The sequence below is a fragment of the Triticum aestivum genome, chromosome 6D, assembly GCF_018294505.1.
Source record: "Triticum aestivum cultivar Chinese Spring chromosome 6D, IWGSC CS RefSeq v2.1, whole genome shotgun sequence".
Lineage (NCBI taxonomy): Eukaryota > Viridiplantae > Streptophyta > Magnoliopsida > Poales > Poaceae > Triticum > Triticum aestivum.
Genome location: NC_057811.1, coordinates 440726519 through 440750722, shown reverse-complemented (window position 1 = coordinate 440750722; position 24204 = coordinate 440726519). Strand labels below are relative to the sequence as shown.

At 48.8% G+C, this 24204-nt stretch overlaps 3 protein-coding genes across 3 annotated transcripts; 2 read left to right on the top strand and 1 right to left on the bottom strand.

Annotated features, from left to right (window-relative positions):
- The first annotated feature begins 6149 nt into the window (after positions 1-6149).
- Positions 6150-12791, top strand: LOC123145676 (soluble inorganic pyrophosphatase 6, chloroplastic). Its single transcript, XM_044565144.1, has 5 exons — positions 6150-6660; positions 11413-11513; positions 11612-11793; positions 12287-12385; positions 12497-12791. The coding sequence occupies exons 1-5, from the start codon at positions 6272-6274 to the stop codon at positions 12587-12589; spliced, it is 864 nt and encodes a 287-aa protein (XP_044421079.1). The 5' UTR covers positions 6150-6271; the 3' UTR covers positions 12590-12791.
- Positions 12792-12921: 130 nt separating this feature from the next.
- On the top strand, positions 12922-15987 carry LOC123145674 (ethylene receptor 4-like). Its single transcript, XM_044565141.1, has 2 exons — positions 12922-14973; positions 15051-15987. Exons 1-2 carry the CDS (start codon positions 12922-12924, stop codon positions 15534-15536), a joined length of 2538 nt encoding a protein of 845 aa, XP_044421076.1. The 3' UTR covers positions 15537-15987.
- A 201-nt stretch (positions 15988-16188) lies between these two features.
- On the bottom strand, positions 16189-18940 carry LOC123145675 (uncharacterized). The gene is made up of 2 exons (XM_044565143.1): positions 17856-18940; positions 16189-16617 (listed from the first exon to the last, which is right to left on the bottom strand). The coding sequence occupies exon 1, from the start codon at positions 18776-18778 to the stop codon at positions 17861-17863; it is 918 nt and encodes a 305-aa protein (XP_044421078.1). The 5' UTR covers positions 18779-18940; the 3' UTR covers positions 16189-16617; positions 17856-17860.
- Between the last annotated feature and the right edge of the window lie 5264 nt (positions 18941-24204).

Genomic DNA, 24204 nt, shown 5'->3' with positions numbered 1-24204 from the left:
AAACAGAGGAAGTACCATATATACTGCTGCTCCGTGCCATACACGTGAAAGAGAGAAGTGATGTCGATCTCTTGTGGGTAGGGTTAGTTATTTGAACAAAAGTCCATCAAACTGCCGCAATCTTAGCTGAGTAAGTCTGACTCACTGCCACATCGGACTGTACTGTTTGATCCAAATGGACAGATGGTGATCTTGTCTCTGGCCAGTATTACCACGAGCCTAACTGATGGGTGTGGTATCCCCGCTTCTGCCCGTCCCCCGTGCCGCTCCCGCGAGCGGCCCGGGCAGAACCCTAGATCGCCGCCGCCGCTCCCCTTTCGAGCCTTTCTTCTCCCTCGCCGCCGCCAGGGGACGCCGCCGGGCAAAGCCCGCGCGTGCGTCGCGGCGGCAGGGCTCCCTCCCTCCTCGCGAGGATCCTGGGCGGCGCGGGACGGCCGGCCCTTGCGGCGGAGCTCGGCTCGGCGGCAGGTCGGGCTGCCGGTGGATCTGGGCGGGGCTTCCCTGCTTGGTGGCGCTGGCGGCGGCGTGGTTTGCGCGGGGCGACGAGGCGCGGGCTTCTCCTCCTCCCGATCTGATGGTGCCGCGGTGGCGCCGGCGCTCGGGCATGCGGAGGGGTCCGCGAGGATGGTCGGCGTGCGACGTCTTCCTCCCCGATCTGATGGCTCCACGGTAGCGCCAGTGCTCGGGCGGCGGTTGGCTTCGGCAAGCGGTGGCGGGCGCTGGGCTCTCGGCGGCACTCCGGCGTGTGCAGGCGTGTCCCTGTGCGCGGTCGGCGGCTCCGTCTCTGACCCGGACGGCGCGGGGGATGGCGGCGGCCCGGCGTGGCCGGCGATGTGGATGCGGTGGTGCCGGCGGTTTGCTGATTTGCCGGTACTCCAGGGTCTGCCTGGTGGTGCTGGTGGTGACGGCGGCCCGGGCACGAGTGTTGGATCCCTTCGAACTGATCTGGGTGAAAACTTGCCTCGGCTTCTGCTAAGGCCGGCGGTAGCGGCGCTATCTGCGTCGTTCCCTTTTTGAAGGCATCGCCGTGGAGAAGTTCAAGGCCACTCTCTGCTACCTCCGGGGGAAACCCTAGATCGGATGATCGGATGACGGTGTCGTTCCTCCTTTGGGGGCGTCATTCTTGGAGGTACACACGTGATCGAGGGACCAGAGGACGGATTCTTTGGTGGAGCGGTGCTTCATCCTACACACTGATGGCGACGGATCTTGACGGCGTGGCGCGGTGCAGATTCAGAGTTCGCTGTGGGAGGATGGACTCGCGCAGGAGGACGACGCTGTTGGGCGTCGTGGTGGCGTCGATGGCAGAGAGACCTGGCACGGTACATGCAACAGTACAGCTCTGAAGATGGATTGGTGGCAGGTGGCTGCGGCGGCCTCATACCCGACAGGCGTCCTGGTTGAGGAGTGCGCCGGACTGGTAGGTGCCCCATACCCGGCAGGCGTCCTGGTTGGGACCTCAGGTCTTAGATGTTTAGGTTTGGCTGTGATGTCTATTTGGTATTAGGCCCAGACTATCTGCGCCCCTTTATCAATTGGATAGGTGTTGCGAGAGTTGTTGCTTAGACGATGGCTTTAGTCTTGCTGTTGTATGGCTTTGTAAGGTCTTGTGAGAATAATTAATAAAGTGGCCGTATGCATTGCCCAGATGCAGAGGCCGGGGGCCATCCTCCTTTTCTTAAAAAAAAACCACGAGCCTAACCGGATCGTGTGTTACATCACACATTCCACACCGCCTTGATCAGTTCCCATGGGAATGGGAATCAGTGGTCTGGCGGGCATGAAACACACGCACGCACTCATGGCGTGCTTTCTCTCGCCGGTCAACGTCAGTGATCGCCCAGCCGGGAGAAAGACAATGCAAAGGAAAAAAGAAAGAGGTACGTAGGCCCATTGCAGTGGCCAACCCTCGCCTCCAATCGGCGTTCTCCCTGGGGAGAACAAATTACACCGCCGCCGCCACCACCCACCGGCGGCGGTCGTCTCGCCAAAGCAAGTCGTCGTAGCTATGGACCTACAGCGACCTGCTAACTCCTACTCCCACCTGCGTACGATACATGCATGATGGACGAGCCCCAGCCGCTTCCGCCCAAAGCTTTGCAACTTTCGATCAGATTAACTAAACAAATGGCAATGCTAACCCTGTCACTACAAGCAGATGACACAGCCGATACGAGATATCGGCCTTCGAATATTCAATCCCTGCCGGTGCTCGCATGCCATCGTCGATGTCATTGTCATTTGCGGCAATGACTTCCGGCTTTTGAAGCCCGGGATGCATGCTCTGTCAGCTTAAACTACCCGTGGCTGGAGTTGCAGGGCCACCCGGCCCGGGGTATCGTCTGCTTGCTTTTTTCCTTTTGCAGCGAGGAAATAAATGTAATGCTGTCTTTTGTTGGAAGGAATGAAAAACCCTACTACGTACTCCTGTTCTGCATCTTATCCGGCCGGCCGGTGTGGCATCCTCGCCCAGCGCTTATCCACTCCCTCATGCATGACAGGTGCACACAAGCTTGGCGTGCCTGCCTGCGTGCTTGGCTGAAATTGATCCCCATTTCTGTTTCAAATGGTTATAATAGATGAAAGATTTAGTAACAGTATGCATGCTGATAAATATCAAATAATCAAGTTCAGAGTCAAATATTTATTACTCAAAGTATTTTTTTATGAAAAGGATCAAATCTATTATAAAAGTTTACCGACCGTACAAAGTATCTCAAACATATTAAGAATTACATTAAGATTCTGAGACCACCGAACGGCTATTACTGCCGTCAAAACAAGCCGCTGATGCACGGTTGTCGCCGCTCCCCTGCCGCCAGCTTGACCTTGTCGATGACAGCCGGGAATCTTCGTGCACATGCCCCTATAGGACTAACGCCATGGAGACATCGAGCCACAGTTGCCGCCCTTGAACCCTTACATATATCTAAATCATCTGACACCAAATCTCGCCACATGATTAAGAATCCTCATCTGGCAATATGTTTGTCGGGGATGGCAAGTTTGGTTGGCGAGCATGACAAATTCATTTCAGTTCATAGTTTTGCTAAGAAATTGTCAGGCTTGCAAACTAAATTTACCATTCTTACGCCAACGTAAATTGCCATGAAAAACGTTAGATTTTCCATGAAAATCCGTCTAAGAATCCGTCGGATTTTTAGCATTTCCATAGACATTTTGCGACTTCAACTCCGACCTTAAATACAAACAAAATGTACTTAGCTAAGTATTGCCCCTGTTTTTGCAGACAAACGTGCTGCTTGCTTGGTTCCTCCCCTGCTGCTCAGCCAACCCACACGGAGGTTAATGCACCTCGCCAAACATCCTTTCGGCAGCATTCCCCTCAAAAAGGAAAGAGATCCTTTCGGCGGCATTTGTGCGTGACCCAGCATAATCTTCCTCACCTTTTCTCAACGGAGTCATCGAGCATGTTCCTGCAAATGGAAACTGAACCTGGCATCCAGACCGACGTAGCCGGACACACCGCCACCCAACGGATTCCTCATTCATCACTCGCAAAGAATCGATGCCTAGCTCAGCTGGATAGCGCATGTGTTTTTGACCTTTCTACATGGAGACGCCACCGCGCACCGTCAGTTCTCGATCCGTTCCCTTGTCACGACGGATCTGTGCTACCTGCCTCTGTTGTTCCTGATTCAGGTGTCGTCTTCGGGATCAAGCACATGTTCTCAAGTATCCGCGTGCTGCACAACGTTTTGTTCTTTGCTGATTATGACCATTTGTTCCAATGATGTTAGAACCGTTTGTTCTAAACAAGGACCTGTTCTCGAGTCTTCCTCGTGCTGCACAATGTTTTATTCTTGCTGATTATGACCGTTTGTTCTGCAGTAATGATGTTAGAACCGTTTGTTCTAAATAAGGACCCGCTCTGAAGTCTACTCGTGCTGAAAAATGCTTTGTTCTTGCTGATAAAAATTACACCGTACACTTGTTCTAATAAGAACCTGTTCCGACGAAGTATCCTCGTGCTGCAAAATGCCTTGTTCTTGCTGATTTTGACTTTGTTCTTTAAGTTCAGAGAAGGTGCTGCACTTTTCAACCCTGAATTTAACCATATGGTTTGAGGTTCAACCCTGAACTTAAGCTTACTGCACAACCTTCAACTTTCGATACCGGTTAAGTTGCAACCCCAAAGAAGATTGGAGAAGGTGTTTTTGCGTGACATGGCATCCATGATGTGGCATTTGCCCAGCAAGAAGAATCGATCCTGACCTTGTAGGCAGAAATAACTTGCTATTTGTTGAGTGTAGATTTTTTTTCCTCCCCGGCTCCACCTAACCTGTTTTTTTTATATAAAATACACTTATTTAAGTTCGAACAAGTGATGAAAAAGATACTTTGCGATTTTTGTGCAAAATTTATTTCATCACGAAATTTTACAAACATGCAGAATGCATCCCTATGTTTTTGCCGCCTCACCATCTCCGCGATGTTTTTGCCGCCTCACCATCTCTGCGGTGTTGTCGGCGCCTCAACATTGCCGCTAAGATGAATGAACAAAAACCTACACAAAATGAAAATACACATCATACGAAGAACCGATCCGTCTCCTCGTGCCTAAATGATGGTTGGAGACGGAGGGGAATAGCGGCCTTGCTAGAGAAGAGGGAGAAACCCTAGCCACCTTGTGTGGGGGAAGGAGAAGGAAACGAGAGACGGCTAGGCGAGAAACAATCATTGTTTGGCGCCTCATGTGTCCAAGTAATGCTAAATTGTTCTCTGAGGGAGATCATCATGATATACTATCAACAACGAGGAGCTTATGGTGATTTAGTCAATCTTGAAACTTACTCTAATCTTTAGTAAGTAATCACTTTGTGCATTGAAAATCGAAACGGAAAACCATACAAAAAATAAACCAAACCGAACCAATTTTATGATTTTTATGGGTTTTGGTTTCGGTATGGTATGGACTTTTCATACCGATTTGAACTTTGGTTTTTATGGTATATGCCGAAAAACCGAACGGTTAACTGAATAAACCGAAGTAAAAAATAAATTTATATTTTTTGAGATGAACAACCATACAAGTTGTAATTTTTCTTGTACATGAGTCAAATTCACTACTAAGCACATAAATTTTTCTTATAACATAGTCATTTTTATCTTTTAAAATGCTAAGCACGTCCATAACCATCAACAGATGAATCAATGCATGCATATGTACTTATATATATAGCTATATATTATTTGTGTAAAATAGTACTCCCTCCGTCCAAAATAAGTGTCTCAACCTTAGTACAACTTTGTACTAAATTAGTACAAAGTTGAGACACTTATTTTGGAACGGAGGGAGTATGTGTTTTGAGTCATAAATTTGCAAATTATTATTACGTCATTTTCAAATTCGCACCAACTTTGGTTATTATGGTATATACCGAAACCATACCAAAATAATTTGGTATATACCGAAACCAAACCGTATTTTAATTTCATACCGTATTTACTGAAGTATTAATACCATACAAACCAAAAAACCGTATAAACCGAACAATGTAAACTGAATAAACTGAACGCACAGGGTGGGTAAGTAATGTGAATTGTATGCACGCCTATGTTGTACTTTGTGTTTTCTACCTATACATGTGAAAAGATAACTATAATGTGAGTTATTTTCCTTCAGATTTTAAGGCCCCGTTTGGTACAAAAGACTAGTGTAAAAATTTTGGAAGATAAGATTCCCATAGAAAATGTTTCTTTTGTAACATTTGGAACAAAGAAATTGTTGTTCTACATTTCTTTGTTTTTTTCTATGGAATGGCCTATTCCATATAAATTTTAGAGGAAACCACACATAAGATCCTACTCCATTTTCTCTCACTTTGTATCTACAATTAATCTGTTTTTTCTACGTGACATCCAAGCAACATTTTTCTGCATTTCTAATTTCTGGTATTCCAAACGGGAAATGATTATTATTATTTTTAGTGCAACGAATTTTTTTAGGGATTGAGGAAAGACGAATGGAAGCACGTACCACACTGGGAGCCCAATTTTTCAGCCCAGCATCCAAATGTGCCTAAGCGTACCCTACGAACAAGCCCTGCACGTGGCCCATGAAACATTCTCGAGATCTGTCAGCAAGAGGGCCCACCTAGCATAGCCCGTAGCCACCACGCAAAATCCGCAAAAAGTTTCATCGCCTCGTCATCCGCAGCTCCACTTTCCAGTCCGCAGTGACCGCCGCCGCCGCCACCTCCACCCGCTCCTCACCTACCCCGGCGGCGACCCCCCAGGGACACCCCGAATGGCGACGGCGGTCACGGCGTCCGCCACCGCGGCGACCCGCTTCACGCGCCTGGCGGGCATCGGCCTCCGGCGCAGCAGCTGCCGCCCCCGCACCGCCGTCCGCTTCCAGCGCCCGGGGCTCACCACCACCGCGCTCCTCAGGCCCACCGAGCTCAAGCCCAAGGACCAGGGCCAGCCCGAGACGCTCGACTACCGCGTCTTCCTCGTCGACGGCGGCGGCCGCAAGGTGTCCCCGTGGCACGACGTGCCGCTCCGCGCCGGGGACGGGGCGTTCCACTTCATCGTGGAGATCCCCAAGGAGAGCAGCGCCAAGATGGAGGTCGCCACCGACGAGGCCTACACCCCCATCAAGCAGGACACCAAGAAGGGCAACCTTCGTTACTACCCGTAAGGACTCTGAAACCAAGGAAATTTCGACCCCAAATGCGGTAACTTACGTTATTGGTGAAAGTATTGCGTCTTCCGTGTCAAAACTGGAATCACACAAATTTAAGTTGGGACTATATTAGCGAGCCAAATGATTGGGAGGCTGTGAGGCCCTTTTAAATGGAAAAATAAGTAGTGGGCTAGAGGTTTCATCGATAAGAAGAGAATGCCATAAGTTTACCAAATTTTCAAGCTTTTTACTCCCATCTTAAGAACGAAGAATGGAGTAGATTAGAGGTTAGTAACAGTTTTGGACTTCCTGCTGCACTGCCAGAACTCCTATTTCCTTTTTGGTTCTAGAGCCTTAAGAGGATAAAACAGTGTGTTACAAAGAGGGCATCCCCATGATATGAATTTGGTGAAAAAATATTGGCGCCTTTACAATTTTAGTACTCCCTCCGATCCAAATTAATTGTCGCAGCTCTAGTACAACTTTGAACTAAAGTTGTACCAAAGATGTGACAATTAATTTGGATCAGAGGGAGTAGCAAAGTTTATGGTTATGATTTCTAGAAATTTAGTGGCCATGAGAATTAAGTTGGAGATTACATCCTTCTCATGAGTTTAGCTGGTATAATTCAATTGCCGTAATGGGTGGCTCGAATTTGTGGTAGGATTAAGAGAGTAGTTGTAGTCTCCACTCAAATGTTTAGTCTTTTTCGCCTTTATGGCTGAGACTATGGAATTATTGGTGAGTAAATATGTCTGTTGTCTGGCCTAACCTTAAGGGTTACAATTTTTATGCAAATTGGCATATATGAAGATACATTTTGTGTACTTTCTGGCAATTTGATGATCCTTTGTGGAAATGCTGGCAGACAACTTAACCTTGATTGGAAGATTTGTAAGTGACAATATGAAGAGAAAACTTGCACTTATACTGATAGTTCATATATGTGTTCTAGTGGTACCAACTAAAGTGTTGTGGTGGAATGTCTATGGCTAAGCTGTTTATTGTCACTGTTGATTATCCAAAGTGGTCGGACCCTTCCCCGGACCCTGCGCAAGCGGGAGCTACATGCACCGGGCTGCCCTTTTTTTTTGTTCGTAACTGTAAGTGGCAATATGAAGACAAATACATTTGCTTTTCACTGTAGATTGTCATTGTCCGTAACCGTAAGTGGGAATATGAAGATAAACAGTTATCCAAAGTGTTGTGGTGGAATGTCTATGACTAAGCTGTTTATTGTCACTGTTGATTATCCAAAGTGGTCGGACCCTTCCCCGGACCCTGCGCAAGCGGGAGCTACATGCACCGGGCTGCCCTTTTTTTTTGTTCGTAACTGTAAGTGGCAATATGAAGACAAATACATTTGCTTTTCACTGTAGATTGTCATTGTCCGTAACCGTAAGTGGGAATATGAAGATAAACACATGATCTTTGCTTGTCACTGTAGGTTTTTATATTAGCAAACTTTGCACCAACCGATGGTTTTGTTGTTGTCCTTTATTTAAAAGGTAACTTTGGAAGAAAAACCGGCAGAGTGGTAGTTCTTTTCGTGCTTTCCTTTGTGGTATAGTGGAGAAATAATAGGAGATTAGTAGTCTTGCATCAATCACTGTCAGGAAGCTTTACTTCAATGTAGAAAGGCTATAGAGGCCGCCATATGTTTTATTTCAGGGAGAGAGAAGTCCATATTACAACCTTGAACTCTTCCATCTGTCTAAGATTCAACCCTGAACTCTGAAACCGTCTTCAACCCTTAACTATGAAAACCGGCTAGGAATCAACCATCCCCTCCTCAAACTGGTTTTCGCTGAGTAGGCCTGGTTTTGATCCGTTGACCGGCCAGTCAGCATCCCAGTAAGCAAGTCCACTTAACTTAAATTTTGACCAGAAAATGGAAGTGTCCAGGAAAAAATGAAAATTTATGTAAAATGAACACTACTATAGTGATCATTCTGTGAAAGTTTCACACTTCTTTGCCAAACAGATTTAAAAATACTCTTAAATTACATTTTCAGCCCCTTTTTTGGTCAAAATTTGAGGGCATTCCTAATTCTGTTTGGAAAAAATGTTTGAATCTTTCCCAGAATGATCACTATGTTAGTGTTGATCAGATTTTTTTTTTAATCCGAACACTCCCATCTTTTTGTCAAAATTTGGGGCTGAAAATGTTATTTAATTGCATTTTTATGTCTGCTTGGCAAAAATGTGTGAAACTTTGCCAGAATTATCACTGCATTAGCGTTGATTTTACAGAAGTATTTCAATTATTTCTGGACATTTTCATTTTTTGGGCAACATTTGACCCCAAAAGGGGCTGAAAATATAATTTAAATGTAGTTTTAAATCTGTTTACCAAAAACTTGTGAAACTTTCCCAGAATTATCACTATATTAGTGTTAATTTTGCAGAATGGTTTCAATTTTTTATGGAGACTTTCATTTCTTTGGTCAAAATTTGAACAAAAAAGGGGCTGAAAATGTAATTTAAGTGTATTTTAAATTTGGTAAAAATGTGTGAAATTTTTCCAGAATGATCACTATATATTAGTGTTAATTTTACAGAATGTTTTCAATTTTTGATCAAAATTTGACCATAAAAGGGGGTGAAAATGTAATTTGAGTGTAACTTTTAGTCTGTTTGGCAAAAATGTGTGAACCTTTCCCAGAATGATCACTATATTAGTGTTGATTTTTTAGATGTTTTTCAATTTTTTATGGGCACTTCCATTTTTTGGTCAAAAAATATTTTAAGTGGGCTTGCTTATGTGGCTGCTGACTGGTCGGTTAACGCATCAAAATCAGGCCTATTCAGGTGACCTTTGTTTGGGCTTCAGCTATAGATTCCCAGATTCTGGACCTTTCAAAATCAGAACCCCAAACAAACAAGTTGGATTTTCAAGTAGCTTCTTAGAATCGATTTTAGAAAATGAACTATCAGTCGAGCGAAGCCGGAAGCGGCGACTTTGGTGATTCCAGTGATTCTGCAACCCCCGCAAAAGAAAACGATTCACTTTGAACTCTTGCCCCTGTTTCCAATGAAACTACCACCTCAACCCTCCAAGCGACTCGTCTGTCCCGATGTATATATTCCCCCAGCCGCCGCCACCGCCCATGGACGCCGGCCTCGCCGGCCGTCTCCTGCTGTGGCGCCCATGGGCTACTGTTGCGCCTCCGCCTCCCATGATCTCCGCTTTACTCCGACGCGTGGCCTTTCACCTGGGATAGCACGAGGCGGGGAGAGCATGGTCGTGGGCTCGTGGCAAAGCTCGCTGACGCCGTCGCCCAAGAACACGGCCATGGTCGCGAGGCCAGTACGTCTCCGTGAAGGTGGACACATGCGCCTCCATCCCTTGTATCTCCGCGAGCTGCCGGGTAAGCGCTGAAGCCGTGCACATCCATGTACAGGAGTGCTCCGGCATCGCCTCCTTGCCAGGTCTCGTGCGTTGTGAACGGTGTTGGCATGGCTGATATGTTCCCATTCTAGTTCCCGTACAGAGATGAGCAATGGCTAGCTTGGCACGAATGCATCCTCGAACCATCCCACGCCTTGATTGCTCCTTTTTCTTGTTTGTACTAGTGAACTGGATGAGCCTTTTCTTTGCACGATCTCGTGCAAATAATGTGAAATCTGTTAATTTGCACTTAACTAGTATACATACATGTCAAACTCGAAATAAAACTAATTTGCCCTAAATCAGCATATAAATGTCAAATTTAGCATTTGAGGACATTGCTGACATTTCACAACCCCTACGGTTCCTACCACTATCCACCATCAGGGTAAACAAACATCCAGCTTTAGATTCTCAGAAATCCACAACCACAACAGATTTTCAATAATCCACAGCCATAGTGATTCTCAGGAATCTATAGCCCAAACAAAGGGGGCCTCAGCAAAAACCAGTTTGAGGAGAGGGGAGGGTTGATTCCTAGCCGGTTTTGATAGTTCAGGCCTTCAGGGTTGAATCTTAGGCAGTTTCAGAGTTCAGGGTTGTAATATGGACTTGTCTCTTTTAGGGATTTCTTCAAGATTTTATATTCTCCTATGTATGGCAGTGGGATCACTTCTAAGTCTACTTTGGTTCCCTTTTTTCATATGCCCATCTAAAAAATAGCAGATCTCGTGAGGATACACTGTTCATATTTATGAAATCAAATCGAGAGTGCTCTTAAAAATCTCTACAATTAAATGCCACCAAAACTTTACTGACCATAGCTAGGTTGTACTGGTTCAAGTTGAAGTGTGTTGTTGAATATTTAAGTGTGCTTGGTCGTTTTTCTTGACAAAAGAAATTTTAAGCTGTTCTTTCATGCCTTATCTTGGTTCCTGTTGAAAAGGGGTTAGTGTGCATATTTAGGGGCTGTTTGGTTCTAGACCTTATATTGCCACCCTTTGCCACGCATTTTTGCCAACCTTGCCTAAGGTTAGTTCAACAAAATGAGAGCCACAAATTGGCAAGCCTAAGGGAATCTTGCCACATTTTTTGTGTGTATGTCATGTGGGGCCCTAGTATGGCTTGCCTAAGGCGTGGCTTGAACCAAACACCCACCTAAGTTGGTCAAACTTGCCTAACCTTATATGTGCAAACCAAACAGCCCCTTACTGAATTACTTATTTTCTTGTTGAGCTTTTATTTGGCATAAGCTTCAAGTGGGAAATTCCCCTGCTTGCTAGCAAGGCAATTGAGACAATCAGTTTATGCAACTACTGCCCCTGTTGATAAATTTGTGTGTGGCTATTCCTGATATCATCTGTTATATCAGGTACAACATCAACTGGAACTACGGGTTACTTCCCCAGACATGGGAGGACCCGACAGCTGCAAATGCTGATGTTGAAGGAGCACTTGGAGACAATGATCCTGGTAGTTAACTTCTCTGTTTTAGTATCTTTGATGAGCATTGTTTTTATATTTGCTCTATCCTCACTGTAATATATCTTTCCCTTGACTTCCTTTCTCAGTTGATGTTGTCGAGATTGGTGAAAGACGGGCCAATATTGGGGATGTTCTTAGGGTGAAACCATTGGCAGCTTTAGCAATGATTGACGAGGGAGAGCTTGACTGGAAAATTGTGGCCATCTCTCTGGATGATCCCAAAGCATCTCTTGTGAATGATGTAGATGATGTCGAGGAGCATTTTCCGGTATGATTGATGTCCTTGTCCGTATGTTTTAGTGTTTGTTATCCTTGTTCTGCTTTGGTATCTGGTGCCTGTATATCCTTAAGGAAAGTAGGATATGCACACATATCATATGAGCGCTGTTTTCTGTTTCTAGTATTGACCTCAGCTAAGTAGCTTGTGAGCAACTCAGTTGCACCTACGTCTGGATGTTCTCTTTGTACTCATTTTCCCTAATTAATATAGTCCAGATATGAGTGTCAGAAATATTTAGATTGCATTCATGGCATTGAAAAGAAAACACACCGAGTACTCCTAGTATAACTATTCGACTAGTAATCTACCACATGCTTTTCTGTAACAACCACAAGTGCATTTACATGAGGCCTTTTCCTTTCTGTGATTGTTAGGTTTTTATTATGTAAAAATGTGCAAGTTATCGTAGCTTTTCCAAGTTCAGGCCAGTTCCACAGTTGGCATTGATTTGAATTTTGAAACCTTTGCGGCATCTATTCAGGGAACATTGACTGCCATCAGAGACTGGTTCAGAGACTACAAGATACCAGACGGAAAGCCCGCCAACAGGTTTGGTCTCGGCAACAAGCCCACAAGCAAGGTAAGCCCGATCTTAGCTCAGCTTCTTGGTTTATCCTGCTGAAACGCAGAAGAGATATTATTTATACAATATCTGATGGTATATATCTATATCCTTTTTTGCCGCAACCAGGAATATGCCCTGAAGGTGATAGAAGAAACCAACGAGTCATGGGAGAAATTGGTGAAGAGGAAAATCCCGGCGGGAGAGCTATCGCTAGCGTAGCCTTTTATAGGCCCATGAGAAGCCAACAACACATTCTTTCAGTGACATACCTCCTAAGCGTGCCGCTCTTTTGTGATATATGCCTATGAACATGCTTCTCTTCATCTGCAGAACATTCTGCGTACCTGTGTGTAACAACAGGAATAAATGAATAATCTAGTGGAGCGAATAAGGATTTCTGAGCAAGTTTTTCGCAATGAAACTGAATGCTCTTTTGTCCAGTTAATTAATTAATACGCAGATCCGCAGAAAATGGGTCGAAATGGATCATCTTCCTGGGAACTTGGAAAGTTGGGCTAGGCTGGGAGAGTGCGTGGCTACGAAATGAGAAGATGCATTTGCCCAGTTCTTCACTTTTTCAAAAGTTTGTCAACATGCCGGTCTGTTTTTCTCTCAGAGGAAGCCATGCCTCTGTTGCAAGGCCTGGGCTGGGGTTGGGCTGTCAGCCAGTCAGGGTGGTGGTGCCGGCCGCTGCATGGGGCATGTCAGCGTTCGGTACACACCTGTCCTCTCCCCGGCGCGCCACCGCGCCGGAATCAACCGCCACCTCCGCGTCTCTCTCTCCACGTCGGCATCTTCTCCGACCAGATCATTGCACGCATGCATATACTACTACTGCATGCATTAGTCTGACCGCTCGGACAAAGCTAGCTAGCTCAACCAGACCAGCCACAACCGAAGCAATGGCGCGGCACTTCGCGGCGGCGGGGGCGGGGGCGGTGCAGCGGTACTACTGCGGCGGGGCGTGCGACGGCGGGGACGACGGCGCGGTGCAGGCGATGCTGCAGTGCCAGCGGGTGAGCGACTTCCTCATCGCCGCCTCCTACCTCTCCATCCCGCTGGAGCTGCTCTACTTTGCCTCCTGCGCCGACCCGGCGCCGCTCAAGTGGCTGCTGCTGCAGCTGGCCGCCTTCGCCGTGCTCGGCGGCGCCACCCACCTGCTCGCCGTCTTCTCCCTCGCCCACCCGCACTCCTCGGGCCTCCTCCTCGCCTCCACCGCCGCCAAGCTCCTCGCCGCGCTCGTCTCCTTCGCCACCGCCGTCTCCCTCGTCGCGCTCATCCCGCGCCTCATCCGGGCCAAGCTCCGGGAGGCGTTCCTGCGGGCCAAGGCGCGCCAGCTCGACCACGACCTCGGCCTCATCCGCCGCCGCGTCGAGGCCACCTCCCGCGTCGTCCGCATGCTCACCCACCGCATCCGCAGCTCCCCGCTCGACGCGCACTCCATCCTCCACACCACCATGCTCCACCTCGCCGACGCCCTCGAGCTCCACAGCTGCGCCGTCTGGATGCCCGGCCGCGACGCCGGCGACGACCTCCACCTGGTGCACCAGCTCAGCCTCAGGGGCAAGGGCCCCGTCCGCATCGTGCTCGGCTCGCAGGCCCCCATCTCCCCGGATGACCCGGACGTGCTCGACGTAATGGCAAGCGAGGCTGCCAAGGTGCTCAGGCCAGGCTCGGAGCTCGCGACGGCGAGCAGCGGCGAGCTCCAGCCGCCGGGAGCCGTGGCTGCCATACGGATCCCCATGCTCAAGGTCTCCAACTTCGACGGAAGAAAGACACCGGTGGCGAGCTCATATGCCATATTGGTGATGGCTCTTCGCAGCAAGGCATCAGGCTCCGGTTCCAGAGAGTGGAGCGGCCATGACCTGGAGGTTGTGCAGGTTATCGCCGACCAGGTCGCCGTGGCGCTCTCTCACGCGGCGGTCCTAGAGGAGTGGCAGGCCATGAGCGACAGGCTTGCCGAGCAGAACAGGGCCTTGGTGCACGCCAAGCAGGACGCGATGATGGCGACCGAGGGCATCAACAGCATCCAGAGCGCCATGTGCGACGGCATGCGAAGGCCGATGTACTCCATCATCGGGCTGCTCTCCATGGTGCGGCAGGCGGAGGACATGCGCCCCGAACAGAGGCTCGTGGCCGACGCCATTGCCAGGACGAGCACCCTGTCGCTGGCGCTGATGAACGACGTCGACAGGGAGACGTTGACGGTGAACCGCATGCCGTTCGACCTGCGCTCCTTGATGAGGGAGGCCATGAGCGTCGCGGGGTGCCTGGCCAGCTGCGGCGGGGCTGGTTTCTCGTACCAGCTGGAGAACGCCTTGCCTGAGTGGGTCGTCGGCGACGAGACGAGGGTCTTCCATCTCCTGCTGCAAATGGCGGGTGATGTGCTTGGTCGGCGGCGCGATGGAGCAGGGCGTCTCTCATTCTCCATCAAAAGCTGCAGCGCGGACCAAAAGGATTGCATCCCGGTGTGGCCAAATCTGTCTGCAGGCTGTAGCATATGTGTTGAGTTTCAGGTTGCCATGGAAAGATCAACTGGATGCAGCCAGCCACCCAGCAGTCCGGCCGGCTCTCAGATCAACATGTGCAAGAAGATTGTGCAGGTTGGTACTACTCACTTGGTATACCGAAAGAATATTTTGCAGCTCCCGGTTGTCAATCCATCGCCTCATTTCTTCAGATGATGAACGGTACCATGTGGTCGGCATCGGATGGCGAAAGCATCACCCTCATCCTGCACTTCCAGCTGCAGCAATCACGCGCGTGCCGAAGAACGTCGTCGTCCATCCCTCACTTCAATGGCCTGAGGATCCTGCTCGCAGAAGGCGACCGCATGAGCCGGGCGGTGACCCAGAAGCTCCTCGAGCAGCTCGGCTGCCAGGCCATATCGGTGTCGTCAGGCGCCCATTGCCTGGCCTTGCTGGGGAGCGCCGGCTCCTCCTTCCAGCTCCTCCTCCTGGACCTTGACATGGATGCATTTGAGGTGGCACTCCAGATCAGGGGGCTCAAGAACAGGCGCTGGCTCCTCATAGTTGCTGCTCTCGCCGTGACCGTCGACGACAGCATCCGTGAGATGTGCCGCCACTCGGGGATAAACGGCCTGATCCAGAAACCCCTCACGCTGACAGCGCTGGGAGCTCAGCTCCATAGAGTCCTTCGGAACTGATGATGGAATTATAGTCATCTCATGCATAATGCCTTTTGTGTTTCCATCACAAGACAAGGAGCTGATCCACAAGCCTCTGAGATGATGAACAAGAGCTAAATTGGCAAAAACAAGTATTTGATCATTTGATATATAGTTTCATATCAATGATGACTTTGCGCATAATTTGCGCAAATGCATTTCAGAAGAATAAAACATGCAATGTAATGCGCAAGAAAACGATAGGGGTGTGGACTAAACCCGAAAAAAGGGGAGGGGCAGCATACACTCACCAGTCACCAAGATAGCAGCATCAGCCCAAGCGCATGAGTCCTGGGACAAATAACAAGGAGCAGATGAACCAGCAGAATCCCCAACTGATAATGTTGTATGCATGTATATAATGTCTTGTATTGTCCTCTGTAGCGGTTGTATTGCTACTTATTGGCTATTGCTGCTGCTTGCACGATCATATCATCATCTGGCTTCCTCACTGAAGATGCTTGCCAAGCTCACCGGAACTTGCGATCAGTGTCGTGCGAAACAGCACGGCAACAAGTTGCAATCTGCACTATATTGTTCTCTGCCTCTTGCTGGTCATCAACAGAACAAAAATATGAAAATGCATTTGGCATGGACGCATGGAGTGCCTAACTTCTGAACATCAATGGCATATGAAAAATAATCAACTGTTTAATGGCAGATCGTGGAACTGGGTATTCAGCAACACACGTTGAGCAAATTATTTTCACCACACCATCAAGCAATGAAAACCAAAGATGCTGGATTCTTACAGTTGAAGAATGCAGGCCTAACACCACGGACACAGACGTTACAAAACAGTTTACAAATCGGCTGAGCATCTGAATCATTTTCATGGTCTAAATCTAAGGAAGAGCAAAACTAACACCTATATGAACCTAAAGCAAAGTGACAGTCACTAGACGCAGCAGACAGAGACATGCAGATTGTACAGCTACAGCATGCCGGCGCTGATCATTACTCGATAATAAGGTCTTGTAACTGAGCAACTGAATGCAGATCTACTCGATCAGCCTATAGGAACGGCATGGCTGGCTCGGCGCACCTCATCAACTTGTACCTGCAGGAGCGTCGGTTAGTAGCAGTTGTGTTTGGGTAACATGATTGGATGCTAACAAGGGAAGAGGATATCTCACGCAAAATATCTTAACAAGAGATGGTAAATTCACGTGGTGCTGAGTGCTCAGCGGGTAAGACAATGCAAGAAAGCTCACTGTAAACTTTATTGCAAACTTGCAGCCGGTCACAAAACAAATGGAATTCCTATAAGTATTGACTTTGCAATGTAGATATTCAGAGAAATTTCAAGTGGGGTAGAAGATGTCTACTATGGCGTCAAGATAATTCCGGTGCTCTAAGGAATATGAAACCAACATTACCCATGTATAGATAGAAGATTCTGTCATTATTATGCATAGACCAAGAAGTCCAGACAGCATCTCAGTTTCATTGCACAGAAGAAGCACAACAAGAGATTTCAAGTGGGGTAGGGACATAGATTGCATAGATCGTACTGTATTATTGCATAGAAGAAGCACAGTTATAACAACACTGTTTCTGCCTTTGCTGTATCATTAACTATGCCTGGCTTCTCAGTTACTAGTAGTAACGTGTTGAATAGATGGCTGAAGTAGTATGTATCTGTATTTGAGAATGGGATGTGCATGGATATATCGAATTAAGGGTTAGAGTACAGGAAAACAAAGAACCGAGGAATTGCTGGCAATTTAGAACTGACATCATCAAGTCTGATGTAGAGAATAAATAATTAAATCTGAGATCCAAGTTATGCAATTTTCTGGGCTTAGTAGTGTAAACAAACGGAAACCAAGCTATTTTAGCACGCTAGAGTTCAAATCTTTTGCAGTTTTAACGACAAGATGTTACTTCGTTCGCACTGAAGGGGAGCATAACTGCAGAATTTAACAGTATCTTCTAGCTGACGGAATGGAACAGTTGATGTTCTAATTTTGTGAAACGAAGTCATACTACCACACAAGAGGGTTACCATTTATGACAAAATATTCTGATAGCCAGACACTACATAACAAGAATGCAAAGCAACTGTAAAGTTAATGTGCTAATCTACATAACAAGAATGCACAAAATATTCTAACTCAATTTCCAAGCAATTTTACAAAGCAAATCTACTGTAATTGACCCTAACAGACGCTAAATAACAGAATGCACAGCAACTGTAAGCTGATTACCCAGCAAGAAGTTGTTAAACTGGTGAAGCAAATAGCATACTGGTAGTTTCCTGCAGACCAGATGCAACATGACAGTTGACAGTCATACCAGAGCTAGGGGCCGAGGCCCTTAATGGCGTCAAGGAGCAGGCCGTAGACCTCCTTGGCCAGATCGTGCCGCTTAATCTGCGAGTGCACTTCTGCATCCAGCTGCCGCCGCCACTTGGCTTCGATCCATCTCGCGTCTTCCGTTGCTAGCTTTGACAGCCCCTTCTCCAGGGACACCCCGGACAGCGCCGGGCCATCCGTCTTCCAGTACGCATCGAGCACCTCGGTGGCCACCGGGAGCATGGCTGCCGCGTCCGGGACGTTGCCGCGCCCGCGCTCCTCCTCCTCGTCTTCCTCGTCTTCCTCCGGCGCGGCATCCTTCTCGGCAGGCAGGCCGAAGTTGGCGCCCCAGACCTTCTTGCAGAGGTCGCGCAGGCGCTGCTCGTGCCGGCTGACGACCGCGGACGGCACCGCGTGGTCGAACTTGCTCTTGAGCCGCTTCAGCTTGTAGTACACCTTGGGCTGGTCGATGTGCGGGGCGATGGAGCCCCTGATGGCGTCGAAGAGCGCGCCCATGTCCGGGAGGCCCGGGACGCGGCCGTGGCGCACGCGGAAGGCGGCGGCCGCGTTGAGGAGGGCGACCTCGTCGGCGTCGCTCCAGACCACGCCGTAGGATCTGGCGCCGGAGGAGGAGGCCGCGGCGGGCGCGCTGGCCGCGAGCGCGGCCAGCGCGGCGGCCTCCTGGAAGGCGCGGACGGGCCTGCGGAGGGCGGGCGAGGGCGCGCGGGCCCTGCGCTCGGCGGGCGCGGTCACCGCGTCGGAGTCCGCGGGCGCGCGGGGCCGGCGCGTGCGCTCGCTCCTGCGGGAGGGGGAGCCGCGGGGGCTGGGGTAGGGCTCCGGGCGGCCGTCGTCCGGGCGGGGCCTGGGGCGGGACGAGCGCTTCCTCGACCCCGGCGGGGACGGGGTCGCCGCGTCGGCCTCCATGGCGCTCGGGGCCGGCCGCTGCCTTGGATGGCGTGGGTGCGGGTGCTGGTGCGTGCGGCGTGCGGGGGCTGGTGCGACGGGCGTGCGCGTCGTGGGCTCGTGAGGTTATCGAGTTGGGCGCTCTGGAGGCCGGGCTGGGGTGGGTGACCAGAGGCAGAGCGACAGGCAGCAGAACGTGAGCGTCGGTTTGGTTTTGGACAAAATTTCCTGCCTGACACACGGCAGAAACGTTAGTATTTGCTCTCATATATGCCGCGGATGGTGATGCATTTTGTGTAAACTTGCTAAGACCTTTCTAGATTTGACTTATGACAAAACTAACATGCAATGTAATCTGACAATAGTCAACGTTTGGCGCGCGGCAGAAACCCGACGGACGTCTCCTCCATCGCCGCGCGGTGCGGCTCCGGCGGACCCCGTAGTGCCCTAGGCCGGCTATTTAAGCCGACCGCCGGCACCGAAACCCTACCCATCCACATCCCCCTCCCCCCTCCCCTCCCATCCTCCACCGCCGCCACTTTCTGCTCGCCGTCTGCCACTTTTCGCTAGTAGCTATGCTCCCACGCCGTCAGGCAACTTATCTAATGCCGGAGCGCCGGCTGCAACTCCTTGAGCAGGTCCTTTGCAAGGCGCGGAGCCCGGGTAGCCGGGGGGCTACCTCCGGATGCATTAGATTCGGAGGAAGAGGAAGAGGAGGAGCACGAGGGTGGGGAGGAGGAGGACGTGTGAGACATTGGGGTCGCGGATCTGCAGACGGAGCAGCAGGCGATCCTCGATTCCCTCCGGTCGGAATTGGCGGCGGAGGCCAAGCGGCGTCGTGTGCAGGAGGCGAAGGCGGAGCACGCCGCGGACGTCGACGAGATGCCCGCGGCTATGGATGAGGAGGCCAAGCGGTCTCGAACAAGAGTGAGATCTAATAGAGATAGGTATAAAAGATAAATAAAAAGGCAAACCAAAGTAAATATAAATAAAGTGCAACAAGGTATTTTGGGGTTTTTTGGTTTATAGATCTGAAAATATATGATGGAAAATAGACCCGCGGGCCATAGGTTTCACTAGAGGCTTCTCTCTTGAAAGAAAGCATACGGTGGGTAAACAAATTACTGTCGAGCAATTGATAGAAAAACGCAAAATTATGACGATATCTAAGGCAATGATCATGAATATAGGCATCACGTCCATGTCAAGTAGACCGAAACAGTTCTGCATCTACTACTATTACTCCACACATCGACCGCTATCCAGCATGCATCTAGAGTATTTAAGTTCATAAGAACGGAGTAAGGTCTTAAGTAAGATGACATGACATAGAGGGATAAACTCAAGCAATATGATACAAACCCCATCTTTTTATCCTTGATGGCAACAATACAATACGTGCCTTGCTACCCCTTCTGTCACTGGGTGAAGACACGATTAAACCTAAAACCAAGCACCTCTCCCATTGCAAGAAAAACCAATCTAGTTGGCCAAACCAAACCGATAATTCGAAGAGGAATACAAAGATATCTTAATCATGCATAAAAGAGTTCAGAGAAGACTCAAATAATATTCATAGATAAATTGATCATAAATCCACAATTCATCGGATCTCGACAAACACACCGCAAAAGAATATATTACATCGGATAGATCTCCAAGAACATCAAGCAGAACATTGTATTGAAGATCAAAGAGAGAGAGAGAGAAAAGGCCATCTGGCTACTATCTATGGACCCGTAGGTCTATGGAAAACTACTCACGCTTCATCGAAAGGGCAGCAAGGTTGATGTAGAGGCCCTCCGTGATTGAATCCCCCTCCGGCAGGGTGCTGAAAAAGACCCCAAGATGGGATCTCATGGGAACAGAGGCTTGCGGCGGCGAAAAAGTATTTTGGTGGATGCCTTTGATGGTTTGGGAATATTTGGGAATTTATAGTGCAAAGATTAGGGTTAGAAGACCTCCGAGGGGCACACAAGCCCTTACGCCCCCCACTAGGGCGCGCCTAGCAGGCTTGTGGCCTCCTCGGGAAACTTCTGGCCCCCTCTCCAAGTCCTCCGGATGTCTTCTGGTCCAAGAACAATCATCGCGAAAGTTTTATTCCGTTTGGACTCCGTTTGATATTCCATTCTGTAAAACTCAAAAACAAGGAAAAAAACAGAAACTGGCACTGGGCTCTAGGTTAATAAGTTAGTCCCAAAAATAATATAAAGTAGCATATTAATGCATATAAAACATCCAAACAGATAATATAATAGGATGGAACAATAAAAAATTATAGATACATTGGAGACGTATCAAGCATCCCCAAGCTAAATTCCTGCTCGTCCTCGAGTAGGTAAATGATAAAAACAGATTTTTTGATGTGGAATGCTACCTAACATATTTATCAATGTAATCTTCTTTATTGTGGCATGAATGTTCAGATCCATAAGATTCAAAACAAAAGTTTAATATTGACATAAAAACAATAATACTTTAAGCATACTAATAAAGAAATCATGTCTTCTCAAAATAACATGGCCAAAGAAAGTTATCCCTACAAAATCATATAGTCTGGCTATGCTCCATCTTCATCACACAAAGTATTTCATCATGCACAACCACAATGACAAGCCAAGCAATTGCTTCATACTTTTGGTGTTCTCAAACTTTTTCAACTTTCACGCAATACATGAGCGTGAGCCATGGATATAGCACTATGAGTGGAATAGAATATGGTGGTTGTGGAGTAGACAAAAAGAAGGAGAAAGTCTCACATCAACTAGGCAAATTAATGGGCTATGGAGATGCCCATCAATTGATATCGATGCAAGTGAGTAGGGATTGCCATGCAACGGATGCACTAGAGCTATAAGTGTATGAAAGCTCAAAAAGAAACTAAGTGGGCGTGCATCCAACTTGCTTGCTCATGAAGACCTAGGGCAATTTGAGGAAGCCCATCATTGGAATATACAAGCCAAGTTCTATAATGAAAAATTCCCACTAGTATATGGAAGTGGCAAAATAGGAGAATCTCTATCATGAAGATCATGGTGCTACTTTGAAGCACAAGTGTGGAAAAGGATAGTAACATTGTCCCTTCTCTCTTTTCTCTCATTTTTTTGTTTGGGCTTCTTTGGCCTCTCTTTTCTATTTGGGCTTCTTTGGCCTCTTTTATTTTTTATAAAGTCTGGAGACTCATCCCAACTTGTGAGGGAATCATAGGCCATCATCCTTTCCTCACATGGGACAATGCTCTAATAATGAAGATCATCACACTTTTGTTTACTTACAACTCAAGAATTACAACTCGATACTAGAACAAGATATGACTCTATACGAATGCCTCCGGCGGTGTACCAGGATGTGCAATGATCAAGTGTAGCAAATGACATCAAAAACAGACAAGCCATGAAAACATCATGCTAGCTATCTTACGATCGTGCAAAGCAATATGACAATGATGGTGCGTGTCATAATAAACGGAACAGTGGAAGTTGCATGGCAATATATCTCGGAATGGCTATGGAAATGCCATAATAGGTAGGTATGGCGTCTGTTTTGAGGAAGGGTATATGGTGGGTTTAATGCACCGGCGAAAGTTGCGCGGTACTAGAGAGGCTGGCAATGTTGGAAGGGTGAGAGTGAGTATAATCCATGGACTAAACATTAGTCATAAAGAACCCACATACTTATTGCAAAAATTTATTAGTCATTGAAACAAAGTACTACATGCATGCTCCTAGGGGGATAGATTGGTAGGAAAAGACCATCGCTCGTCCCCGACCGCCACTCATAAGGAAGACAATAAAAAAATCATGCTCCGACTTGATCACATAACGGTTCACCATACGTGCATGCTATGGGAATCACAAACTTTAACACAAGTATTTCTACCAATCCATAATTACTCACTAGCATGACTCTAATATCATCATCTTTATATCTCAAAACAAATGCAAGGAATCAAACCTCTCATCTATCCAATGCTCTTTATATGAAATTTTTTATTATATCTGTCGGTGTACAAAAGTAGGGGCTCTCCTTTTGACCCCTTTACTTGTGCACGGGCAGTCAGAACCGCGCCCACGACCACACTGAGCAGGGCAGGGAAGGGAGCCAGAGCACAAGGCAAACAAGGCAACACTAAGACCCAGAGACCACAAAGAGCAAGAGGGCGAGGTGGACTCCCCCGGCAAGGCCCTTGCTGGGGCGGCCTCCGCAGCCCTGGCAAGAGCCTTGTTGGGGCAACTTGCCCGACGCCAGCAAAGTGTGCCACCCTTGAGCCCACGGGTTCCAACATCACCAACAAACCACATTGGAAGCAAGGCCCGGGAGGCACCTCTGTGATGGCATGCAGATCTTCGTCAAGATCATAAACACACGAGACTAGATGAGGACCAAAAGACGACAACCCTCGGCGGGATCCTAGCCGAGGAAATCCACGAGACCCCCGGCGAGCGCCTTGCCGGGGACGACCGCGACGCCACGGCAAGACCCTTGCCGGGCTCCCGGCAAGGCCCTTGCTGGGGGCATCAGCGGGACAACAGCCAGGCCCACACCTGCCAAGACGCCACCGCCGTCCCCATGCAGCTGCTAGCTCAACCAGCTGGGCAGGCACCTGCGTGGCGGCGAGCGGCCTCTACACCGACCCAGCAAGCACCCGCGTGGTGGCATACAGATCTTCGTGAAGGCTCCACCACCGCGCCAGCCCAGCAGCCAGCCAACGTGGCGCCACGACGCCTCGTCAGCTCGGACGCGTGTCGAAGCCAGGTGAGGCAGCGACAGCTGGGACGTGCTTCCTTGCCGTCCCCGATAAAGCGAGAGGAGCACATCGGCAGCGCATTAAATGCGTTTGTCCGACGATGCCAGAGGATAGACTCATCTACTGTACACCTTTCCACCTCCTGTGTGCCACTGTGGCAACCCCTTTTTATCTATAAAAGGAGGCCCGAGGCGACCAGGAGAAGGATTTGGATCCTTTGGGCAAATTACACCCCGTAGCTAGCTCAAGAACACAAGAACACTCAAATACATCCACCAAAGCAGGACTAGGGTATTACGCATCTCCGCGGCCCGAACCTGGGTAAACGATCTGTGTGCTTCCTGTCAGACCCGCTCTTTGCACAACCCCGCGCCCGCCAACCGTAGAAGGGATCCCAGTGATTCTATAAGTGTCGATTTCCCCCGACATCTTTGGCGCGCCAGGTAGGGGGCGCAGTTGTGAAAATCTGGTCTAGCGGTTAGCCTAGCAGTTCTTCGTCACCATGGCTCCCAACAAGAAGACGACCATGGTGATCAGTTCATCCGGAGCTGGACGGCCCGCACCGGTGCGCGCGAGCAGCGGGCCGGTCGCGGACAGAACTCGAGGCGCGGCCCGCGAGCACCGGCATCGCTCTGGCAGTTAGAGCCCGGCGAGCGGCGTCGTTCGTGCGCGAGACGACGGGCCGCACGCCGCCCACCCG